At 33.2% G+C, this 12,049-nt stretch overlaps 1 protein-coding gene across 1 annotated transcript in view; it reads left to right on the top strand.

Moving 5' to 3' along the window:
* LOC134699819 (protein tfg-1-like) overlaps positions 1 to 11,781 on the top strand; it is a 48,148-nt gene extending 36,367 nt beyond the window's left edge. Inside the window, exons 6-7 of the mRNA XM_063561232.1 lie at positions 8,542 to 8,661; positions 11,266 to 11,781. Coding sequence (XP_063417302.1) covers positions 8,542 to 8,661; positions 11,266 to 11,781 — 636 coding nt within the window. The remainder of the gene's footprint in view (positions 1 to 8,541; positions 8,662 to 11,265) is intronic.
* Positions 11,782 to 12,049: the final 268 nt, after the last annotated feature.

Raw genomic sequence — 12,049 nt, 5'->3', positions numbered from 1 at the left:
AAAATTGAATTCTTGAGTTCTTTGATATGCTGAATCTAAACATGTACTTAGATTTTTTATTATGGGCCCAGTTTGCAAGTTGATCCAAAAAAAGGTTCCAAAATTGAACTTTGTTTGATTTCAACAAAAATTGAATTCTTGGGGTTCTTTGATATACTGAATCCAAAGATGTATTTAGATTTTTGATTATAGGCCCAGTTTTCAAATTGGTCCAAATATCAAGCTTGTCTGTTGTGTACATACTTGCCCTTACTGTTCAGGGTTTGGCCTCTTGGGTATTATAAAGCTGCTTTGCGGAGCATCTGGTTGTACCCGCCATAGCGGAGGGGACATTAAGTTTTACCCTTGTCCCTCTGTACGTACGTCCCAAAACTGGTTTCCGTTCTTTAACTTGAGTTAATTTGCCTCAACCAAATATTATGAAACTTATACATAATGTTTATTACCACAAAATACAGCTCAAGTTTGAATTTTAGTTGTGTCACTTTAACCATTCTAGAGTTATGCCCCTTTATAAATGGAAAAAAATGCTAAATTTTTAGTTTCCGTTCTCTGATTAAAACTGCCTCAACCAAATGTTATGAAACTTATACACAATGCTTTTTACCACAAAACACAGATCAAGTTGAATTTTGGTGGCATCATTTGAATCATTATCAAGTTATGCCCCTTTATAAATTGAAAAATTGCAAAATGTTTAGTTTCCTTTCTGTAACTTAAGTTTGCCCCAACCAAACATAATGTAACCTATACACAATACTTATTACCACAAAACTCAGATCAAGTACAAAATGGGTAGCGTCACTTTTATTGTTCTTGAGTTATGTCCCTGTTTAATGTTGTATGCAAGTGAGGGCATCATATGTGTCCATGGGGACACATTCTCCATTTTTTTGAAAGTAGAATATCTAAGTTGTTATAACTATGGGCTGTTTTTGACCAAAAGCTTCACAAGTTTAGCATTTAAAAGCTATTTTTTAGATGTTTTTTTGTCTGAAACAGAAGTGGCTGCACTTGTGTTCAGTCTTAATATTTAAATACATGTTGTATTTGATGATTATTCATATAACATATATATAAAGGTTGATACTGAACACTAAAGCGGCCACATATTTCAGACAAAAACCATCAGAAAAGTGATGTTTTATGGCATATGTGATAGATATTTCATATTGTAGCTTAAATTTGAGCATTGTTAATGACCAAAGCAGTTCAATCTTGTTTACATGTATAAACTAATTGAATCAAATGAAGTGGACACTTTAGTGTTTGAAAAAATGTCAACAATCTCTCATCAGATGTATTTTAAATTTTAGGCCAAAGTTAGTCCTTTCCGGATCTTCTCCTTTTAACAAAATACATTTAAATTTTGATTTGATGGTTTTGACAATTACTGCTCAAGAGTTATCTCCCTTACTTCCTTAAAAGTTAGGTTTTCTTCTGTTATGTGATGAAAATAAAACTACTACTTCACAAAACGTTTTTTGAAAATTAAAGACAACCATAAAAAACAGCTCATGTTTGATTTATATGGTTTTGACATTTGCAGCTTAGTTCCAATGCCCTTAGTTACCTTAATAGCGGGTTTTTACTGGATGATAATCATATCTTTCTGACTTTCTCAAATCACCACTTTTGAAATTTCAAAGAACAGTAATATTGTTCATATTCCTACATTCATTCATTTGTATTTCTAATAATGTATCAATGATGTGCATACTCAGATATTCAAGGAACAAAATGATGTCTATACACATAATTATCATACTTCTTCCAAAAATAGCATTACCAGTTTAGTGTTATCTTCCTTTGTTCATAATAATATAAATTGAAGTTGAACCAAATACAATTATGATGATATCTACAATGCAAAGTTGGACCTCTCACTGCAAATGTAATGTTTATATATAATTAACTAAGTGCCCATTGCAAAATGAATACAACCCTTATCATTCAGTGTTCACAAGCACCTTAATTGATTTAATAAGATATTCATGGAATATAAATATGAAAACAACCTTCAAATTGGAAAAGTATGAATAATGAAGCACATGTAATAGATAATTATTATAGATAATAAAATAAAGTTTGATTTTGGTGTTTTAGACACTCACTTTTCAAAAGTTGTGACCTCAGTTACCTTAACATTTTATTTTTTGCATGTTCCTCTTGACCAAAGATTTTGAAATATTAATACAATGTTGTCCAACATGAAATATAGGCCAAGTTCTGTTTTGTGATTTGTTACTTTACCGTTGAAGATTATAAAGTCTCAACCAAATTCGCTGATATAATTATTAGTAGAAATTCTCAGAAAAACTTGATGTTAATTTTTCTTGGTGAACTTTATCTTGAGTATATATTTAATATACAAATAAGGCACTTTTTTTATTAAAGAAAATTAGCCATTTCAGAATCTAAAAGACTATGGGTAATTTCATTGTTTGTACACCAAAATGAAAACAACGTCACGTCATTGGTTGGATTCCCATTGGTAAGGATGTTTTTACCAATCATGATGTTTTGGTGTACACTTTTGAAAATATTATCCATAATATTATAGCATTATATTCTAAAACGGCGAATTGGTTTTCACTTTGATAGTGAATTTTATCATTAAATTTACTTTAAAATTATTTGTACATTTCCTTAGATTAAGACAACATTTGGTCTCCGTTGTAGAATTGTCTGATTTGCAAACATACCAAATATTTTTATTTTTTATGTAGATATATAGAAAATGGCAATCTATCTCAGGAATAGGTTACCTTAGCTTTTTTTTGCAAAACGTTTAGGCATTTTTGGTATTCAATGCTCTTCAACTTCGTACTTTATTTGGCCTTTTTAACTTTTTAGTTCACCTGGGGCCAAGTGAGTTTTTCTCATCACTTGGCGTCCGTTGTCCTTCGTCCGTCATCGTTGTCGTCCGTTAACTTTTACAAAAATGTTCTCCTCTGAAACGACTAGGCCAAATTTAACCAAACTTTGCCACAATCATCATTAAGGTATCTAGTTTAAAAAATGTGTCCGATGACCCGGCCTGCCAACCAACATGGTCTAAAAATAGAACATAGGGGGAAAATGTAGATTTTGGCTTATAACTCTGAAACCAAAGCATTAAGAGCATATCTGACATGGGGGGTACAATTGTTTACCAGGTGAAGATCTATCTGGCCTGAAATTTTCAGACGAATCGGACAACTGGCTGTTGGGTTGCTGCCCCTGAATTGGCAATTTTAAGGAAATTATAACGTTTTTTGGCCATTATCTTGAATATTATTATAGATAGAGATAAACTGTAAACAGCAATAATGTTCAGCAAAGTAAGATCTACAAATAAGTTTATATGACTAAAATGGTCATTTGACCCCTTCAGGAGTTATTGCCCTTTATAGTCATTTTTTACCAATTTTTCCTAATTTTTTCTCATCTTGTACAAAAATCATCTCCTCTAAAACTACTGGTCCAAATTTAACCTTACTTGGCCATAATCATCATTGAGGTGTCTAGTTTTAAAAATGTGTGTGGTGACCCTGCCAATCAACCAAGATGGCCGCCATGGATAAAAATAGAGCATAGGTGTAAAATATATATTTAAGCTTATAACTCAGAAACCAAAGCATTAAGAGCAATTCAGACATGGGGTTAAATTGTCAAGATCAATCTGCCCTGAAATTTTCAGATGAATCCGACAACTGGTTGTTGGGTTGCTGCCCCTGAATTGTAAATTTTTATGGAAATTTTCCTGTTTTTGGTTATTTTCTTGAATATTATTATACGACCGCAAAAATTGAATTTTTTTTTATACTACCGCAAAAATTGAAAATGTTTTGGTCGTATATTGGTATCACGTTGGCGTCGTCGTCTGCGTCGTCGTTGTCGTCGTCGTCGTCGGCGGCAGCGTCGGCGTCTGAATACTTTTGGTTTTCGCACTGTAACTTTAGTATAAGTCTATAGAAATCTATGTTAAACAACAGGTTTATGACCACAAAAAGGAAGGTTGGGATTTATTTTGGAAGTTTTTGTCCCAACAGATTCGGAATTAGGGGCAAAAAAATGGGCCAAATAAGCATTTTCTTGGTTTTCGCCCTACAACTTTAGTTTAAGTTAATAGAAATCTATGAAATTTTGACACAAGGTTTATTGCCACAAAAGAAAGGTTGGGATATATTTTTGGAGTGTTGGTCTAAACAGTATAGGAATTAGGGGCCAAAAAAGGGCCCAAATAAGCATTATTCTTGGTTTTCGCACAATAACTTTAGTATAAGTAAATAGTAATCAATGAAAGGAGTAGGTTCACTAAGACCCCTTTTTGGCCCCAAAATATAGCAGTTTTAGAAAATTGTGAAAATGTAATCTTTAAGCTATATTTTGGAAAGTAAAATGCTTCTGTTACATAAATATGAGCTGTTCTTGACGATACAATGCACAAATATCGCGTTTTAGCATCATTAAGTCGTGCTAAATTACTGTAATCTTCAAAATCTTACCATTTTGGTCATTTTTTAGACGGTTTCCGTCTAAAATGAAAGTGGCCGCATTCGTGTTCATTCATAATTATTTTATATTGAAATGTAAGTTGTATTTGATGATAATACAAAACATATATAAAGGTTGAGGATGAACACGGATGCGGCCACATTCATTTTTGACAAAAAACATCTGAAAAGCGGCGTTTTTTGGAATATTTGATAGATTTTTCATATTTAAGCTTGAATCAGAGCGTTTTTAATGACTAAATCAGTTAAAATCTTTCACATAAACTAATCGAATCAATTGAAATAGACACTCAAGTGTTTATAAAAAGTTTCCAAAAACTTTCGTTAGATGAACTTGAAATTTCAGGCCAAAATCGGCCCTTACCGGACCTACTCCTTTTAACATTAGGTCTATGACCACAAAAGGAAGGTTGGGATTGATGTTGGGAGTTGTGGTCCCAACAGTTTAAGAATTAGGGGTCAAAAAGGGTCCAAATAAGCATTTTTCTTGCTTTTGCACAATAACATTAGTATAAGCAAAAAAGAAATCTGTGAAATTTAAACACAAGGTTTATGACCATAAAAGGAAGGTTGGGATTGGGAGTTTTGGTCCCAACAAATTAGGGGCTATAAGGGGCCAAAATTAAACTTTGTTTGATTTCATCAAAAATTGAATAATTTGGGTTCTTTGATATGCCGAATCTAACCGTGTATTTAGAATCTTAATTTTTGGTCCCGTTTTCAAAAAGGTTTACATTAAGGTCAAAAGGGTCCAAAATTAAACTTAGTTAGATTTTAACAAAAATTGAATTCTTGGGGTTCTTTGATATGCTGAATCTAAACATGTACTTAGTTTTTTGATTATGGACCCAGTTTTCAAGTTGGTCCAAATCGGGGTCCAAAATTAAACTTTGTTTGATTTCAACAAAAAAATCAATATATGGGGTTCTTCAATATGCTGAATCCAACCATGCATTTAGATTTTTAATATTTAGGACCTGTTATCAAATTGGTTCGCATAAAGGGTCCAAAACTGAACTTTATTTGATTTCATCAAAAATTGAATTCTTGGGGTTCTTTGATATGATGAATCTAACCATGTATTTAGATTTTTAACCGGATTTTTGTGACAAAAATGTCGGTTATTGATTTGGGGATGTACGGCGGGCGGCCGGATGGTCGAGCGGGCGGCAATCAAATGTTGTCCGTGCATTAACTCATGAACCGTTCAACCAAAGCTTTTAAAATTTTAATATGTTGTTACTTACAATGAAGGTCAAGTTCAAGAATGGCGATTTTGACTTTTACCGTTCAGGAGTTATGGTTCTTGAAAGATTGAAAAATGGAGTTTCCAGTCGTGTCCGTGCATTTACGCATGAACTTTTCTACCAAAGCTTCCAACATTTTTATATGTTGTTACTGATGACAAAATGGAGGTCAAGTTCAAAAATGGCGATTTTGACTTTTACCGTTCAGGAGTTGTGGTTCTTGAAAGATTGAAAAATGGTGTTTCCAGTCGTGTCCGTGCCTTTTCTCATGAACCATTCAACCAAAGCTTTTGAAATTTTTATATGTTGTTACTGTTGACAAAATAGAGGTCAAGTTCAATAATGAATATTTTGACTTTTACCGTTCAGGAGTTATGGTTCTTGAAAGATTGAAAAATGGAGTTTCCAGTCGTATTCGTGCATTTACGCATGAACTGTTCTACCAAAGCTTCCAACATTTTTAACCGGATTTTTGTGACAAAAATGTCGGTTATTGACTTGGGGATGTACGGCGGTGGGGCGGGCGGGCGGGCGGCAATCAAATGTTGTCCGTGCATTAACTCATGAACCGTTCAACCAAAGCTTTTAAAATTTTAATATGTTGTTACTGACAACTTAATGAAGGTCAAGTTCAATAATGGCGATTTTGACTTTTACCGTTCAGGAGTTATTGTTCTTGAAAGATTGGAAAATGTAGTTTTCAGTCGTGTCCGTGCATTTACGCATGAACCATTCTACCTAAGCTTCCCAAATTTTAATATGTTGTTACTGATGACAAAATGGATGTCAATTTCAATAAAAGCGATTTTTGATTTTTACCGTTCAGGAGTTATGGTTCTTGAAAGATTGAAAAATGGAGTTTCCAGTCATGTCCATGCATTTACGCATGAACTGTTTTACCAAAGCTTCCCAAATTTTAATATGTTGTTACTGATGCCAAATTAGAGGTCAAGTTCAATAATGACGATTATGACTTTTACCGTTCAGGAGTTATGGTTCTTGAAAGATTGTGAAATGGCGTTTAAATTCACTTTGTTGCATTTACTCATGAACCATTTAATCTAAGCTTTTCAAATTTTAAGATGTTGATACTGATGACAAAATGGAGGTCAAATTTGATATTGACGATTTTCACTTTCACCATTCATCAGTAATGGTTCTTGTGATATTGCCACGAAACAAAAAAATATTAATAAATCCGGTTTGCTGTCGTTGTGACAGCCTCTTGATGATATTGGAATACCACAAAGGGATGGTAAAAATTGTCTTTGGGAGTTATGGCTCAAACTGTTAAGGACTAAGGTGCAAAAAAGGGGGGGAAAGGGTTTCCAGGTTAAATTATGGACAATTACTTAAGTACAAAACATAATTTAAAAGCAGTGTAAGGTTGGTAATTGAAACTCATTTTAATATCTCACCTTAACTGCTCTTAAATTATGTATATTGGAAATTTGCCAAAAACTTTAGGTTAATGAACTTCATTGGAAATTTGCCAATATAAAATGTTGCTTTGGAGTTATCTTTCTTTGTCCAGAATAGTAGTTAAATTAATTTAAATCATGTATATTTTATGATGTATTTAAATGAGTAGTTATTGTTGAAAACATCATAAGAAATTTGAATTTAGATCCCTTATTTTGGAATAAGGGAAACGGGGATGTGAAAAAAAATTGGGGTGGGGGTGCAATTTTTCTCATTTCAGATTTCATAAATGAAAAAGAAAATTTCTTCAAATATCAAAGGATTAATATTCAACAGCATACTGAATTGCTCAAAAGCAAAAAAAAAACATTTTAAGTTCATTAAACCACATTCATTCTGTGTCAGAAATCGATGCTGTGTCAACTATTTAATCACAATCCAAATTCAGAGCTGTATCCAGTTTGAATGTTGTGTCCATACTAGCCCCAACTGTTCAGGATTTAACCTCTGCGGTCGTATAAAGCTGCGCCCTGCGGAGCATCTGGTTATAGATAGAGATAAACTGTGAACAGCAATAATGTTCAGCAAAGTAAGATCCACAAATAAGTCAACATGACCAAAAAGGTCAGTTGACCCCTTTAGGAGTTATTATTGCCCTATAAAGTCAATTTTTAATAATTTTGTAAATTTTGTAAATTTTTGTAAATATTTGTAAATTTTGTAAATTTTTGTAAATTCTGTAAATTTTTGTAAATTCTGTAAATTTTTGTAAATTCTGTAAATTTTTGTAAATTCTGTAAATTTTTGTAAATTTTGTAAATTTTTGTAAATTGTAACAAAACATTTTCCTCTGTAACTAATGGGCCAAGTTCATTATAAATTGAGATAATTGTAAGAAGCAAGAATGTTCAGTAAAGTAAGATCTACAAACACATCACTATCACCAAAACACAATTTTGTCATGAATCCATCTGTGTCCTTTGTTTAATATTCACATAGACCAAGGTGAGCGACACAGGCTCTTAAGAGCCTCTAGTTTTGATTTGAGAGTCACTGGTGAGTCTTTTGTAGATGAAAAAAAATTCAATCCTGGTATCTATGATCAGTTTATATAAGCTTTGGATTTCAAATATTTTGGCCACGAGCATCACTGAAGAGACATGTATTGTCGAAATGCGCATCTGGTGCAAGAAAATTGGTACCGGTAATTTTATTAATCACATGTAAATATATTTCAATTTTGATTTTAAACAAAGAATAAAAAAAATATTATTAAACTTGAGGGACAACTTGTTAATTGATATTTTGACCAAAATGGGTGTAAAATTGTGTATTGAATATATTTGAAAAAAGAGCCATTAAAATATTTTCAGGTTGTTGGACCTCCACCAGTAGCTGGATATGGACCCCCTCCTGTGACCTCATATGGAGCACCACAGCCCCCTCAAACTGTCATGCCTTCAAATTATGGCCCTCCACAACCTCAGTATCAGGTAAACCTTACGTCAATTAATGTAACTATAAATCTGCAATGCATTCATATTGTTTTCTGCTGGAGTTGCTTAAAGCAATCACCAATCAATTATCCATAATATTTTCAATCACAGCATCAGTACATTTAATCTTACATATGTCTTATCTTTATTCTATCATTATCCAAAATACAGATCCTGTGTCCAAGCTTTTCTTACAAGTGTCTGACATCTTTTCAATTTTCTCTCTGTTCTGATTGGAATAACATCAGCCAATGAAAGTTCAACCTTCAAATTTTTTAGATGTGTGAAAATGCCTCTTGTTATATAGCTGCTCGATCTGAATTAGGCAACTACCCATTTGATTGCTTTATAAAAAGACAAACTCTTCCTTTTTCATGATAGACTTTTAAGGGTAAAATCTAGCCCCTACTAAAAGAAACACTAAATTTGGCAAAAACTTTACATAATGCAGGTATTTATTCTTGGTACTCCTATGTTAATCATGTCAGAAGTCAAAATGATTTAGAAATTGTAAACCAAAATAAGGATAAAAATAATAGGCTAATATACAAACAAAATTTAGAATTCAAAACTCTTATGAAAATTTATATAATGATAAGATATTAAATTTACAGGAGAATAGTAAACTCCAACTTTTAAAAAAAAATAAAAAAAGCTATAACTTTGAACCATACCTACTTTCTCAAAACTTTGAACATAGACAACTAATTTGTAAATTGCGAATAAGTGACCATCGTTTATTAATAGAAACTGGTAGATACGGGAAAATTCCCAGAGGTTTAAGACTATGTACACATTGTGATGTACTAGATGATGAGTTTCATTTTTTTTTAAATGTAAAACAAATGAACAATTAAGAAAAGAATTTTTAAATGAAAATAAATATAATTACTTAAATGATATAGATAAATTAAAACATATCATCAATCCTGAAACAAAACAGGACACTTACAATTAGGCTGCTTTTTTATAAAGTCACTAAGACTGAGGGCATGGAGTCCTTCATATAATTTGAATCTCTTTTCTAAACATCAGCCCAACAATGTCAGATCTGTAAATTTGCTTTCACAAATTTTGTTCTTTCCTTGCCAGGTTTCAAACTCATGCTACTGATGGAGATATTGTGGCACCAAATCGCCTGCACTGTGCCCAACGCGCTAATCGACCACCTAGGCTCTTAAAAAAGAGCTTTAGGTGGCCGGGTGTTACCTTTCCTTGACCTTTCCTTTTCAGTTTTAATCTAGCTTCGTAACACAGTACATGATATATAAGGCATGAAGATGGAATTGTAACAGATCAGCTAAATTATCTATTGTAAAGGAACCTACAAATTAATGCAAGATGCAGTCACAGAAATAATTATATTATAAGTACGTCTGAACCAATGACGACTCTACAACAGATTTGATCCATTGGATCACCAACAATGATGGTGATACAAGGCTGACAATTCATTCTGTTTATAAAATTCGTCTAAACATCAGCCCAACAATGTTAGATCTGTAAATTTGCTTTCACAATTTTTTTTCGAATCCCAGCGAGTGAAGAAATAACATCTCCATGCCTTATATATCTGTCATAGGAGCATTTTGAGTTATTTTGACCTTCAGCATTTTGTATAGATTTGGACTAGTTCTAATTATTTGTGGTGTCATAAATTTAGAGAAATCATCACGTGACAAGATCAAGTTGAGTTAATTATGTGTAATGTAATTAATTGGACATTCTCATTAGCATCAGTATTATTAGTTGACATAATTGTAATTATGAATTTGTACTAATTATCTAGAGTGAATTCGTTTACTCAAAAGTATATATGTTGTTAATTCAATAAGTAAGAAGAGAGTAGGATAGTAACATCGATAGAATTATATTATTACAGTAGGAGTCATATTATATAGACATTTACCATTGTATGTGATTTTGGTTTGGAATTAAATTAGAAAATCTTACTGTGAGTTTGGTATTAGTTCAGTGGCAGAGCTAAGTTTACGTCTTAAGCTTTTCTAGCTGATCTCAATGTTTTTCTAATGATTGTATGTATAAAATTATGACCCTGTAACAAGGAAGCCAGCAGCCTCTTTGTTACATATCATGTACTGAAGTACGATGCTAGATTAAAATTGACGAGGAAAGGTAACACCCGGCCACTGAAAGCTTCATTTTATGAAGCCCAGGTGGTTGTGTGGTCTAGGGGGATGGCTACAGTGCAGCCGATTTGGTGTCGCGATATCTCAGTAGCATGGGTTTGAATCCCGGCGAGGGAAGAACAAAAAATTTGCGAAAGCATCTAAGATTGTTGGGTTGATGTTTAGACGAGTCGTATATATATATATATATTGATTTAAAGAAGGACAAGGATTATAGTTCAAAGTGTCTGCATTGTTTATTTTCATTGTTTAATATATGTATATCATGTATACTGTTTTAAGCCATTGGCCCATATGGGTCTAAAGTGCTTTTCAATAAAGTATATATAATATATTAAAAAAAAATTATAAAAAAAAATAATCCAATCAAACCAGAGGATTCTGAAAGGGTTTTAAAAAAGTAGTAATTGGGGTCCAGCATGTCTAATTATGTGAGATGGTTTATTTTCAGAGTTCTACACCTGCCTATAGATCTGCTCCTGGGTACAACAATCCTCATCAAAGTGTATATGGTCGCCCAAAGCCACAAGGAGGATTAAATCCACCTCCACAGAAACCAACACCTGGTTATTACCAAGGTTATCCACAGTCAGTACAATCCTATGGAGCCTCTGCCCCATCCCCTTCCGGAGGATCATACTGTGCCCCACCTCCACATCAGCAGAGTGGGTATGGTTCACCCTCACCACAACCTGGTAGCTATGGTCTGCCAACGTCACAACCTGGTAGCTATGGTCCGCCAACATTACAACCTGGTAGCTATGGTCAGCCAACATCACAACCAGGTGGCTATGGTCAACCAACTGGTCAGCCACAGAGTTATGGACAACAACAGCATCCTCCCTCGCATCAGTATAGTTCTCAGCAGCCACATAGACCCTCACAGCCAGCTGGAACAGCAAATGCATTTGATCATTTGGTAAGGGAAATAATCCTCATCTCAGCTAGACATTTATTCATGAGGTAAAAGAGTAAATCACTTCCGCTCTGAGTAATCCAATTTCTTATTCTGTAGTAAACCCTAGTAATTCTGTTTCTAACTTGTCCTGTCTGGGCCATATATATTATTACTTAAAATTTCCAATAACTATGTACCCATGAAAATGTTCAATAATTCTATGTAATGGTTGAAAAAATTATTTTTGTGAAAGTACCAAATGATATGATAAAATTGAAGGTCTATTGTATTTATTTAGAATGTTTGGCAAAATTTCAACAGCAAAAGAAAGTCTACC

Source organism: Mytilus trossulus, unplaced genomic scaffold (assembly GCF_036588685.1).
Source record: "Mytilus trossulus isolate FHL-02 unplaced genomic scaffold, PNRI_Mtr1.1.1.hap1 h1tg000085l___fragment_1__unscaffolded, whole genome shotgun sequence".
NCBI lineage: Eukaryota > Metazoa > Mollusca > Bivalvia > Mytilida > Mytilidae > Mytilus > Mytilus trossulus.
Note: the sequence above shows the minus strand (reverse complement) of the source record. Positions and strands in the feature narration are given on the sequence as shown.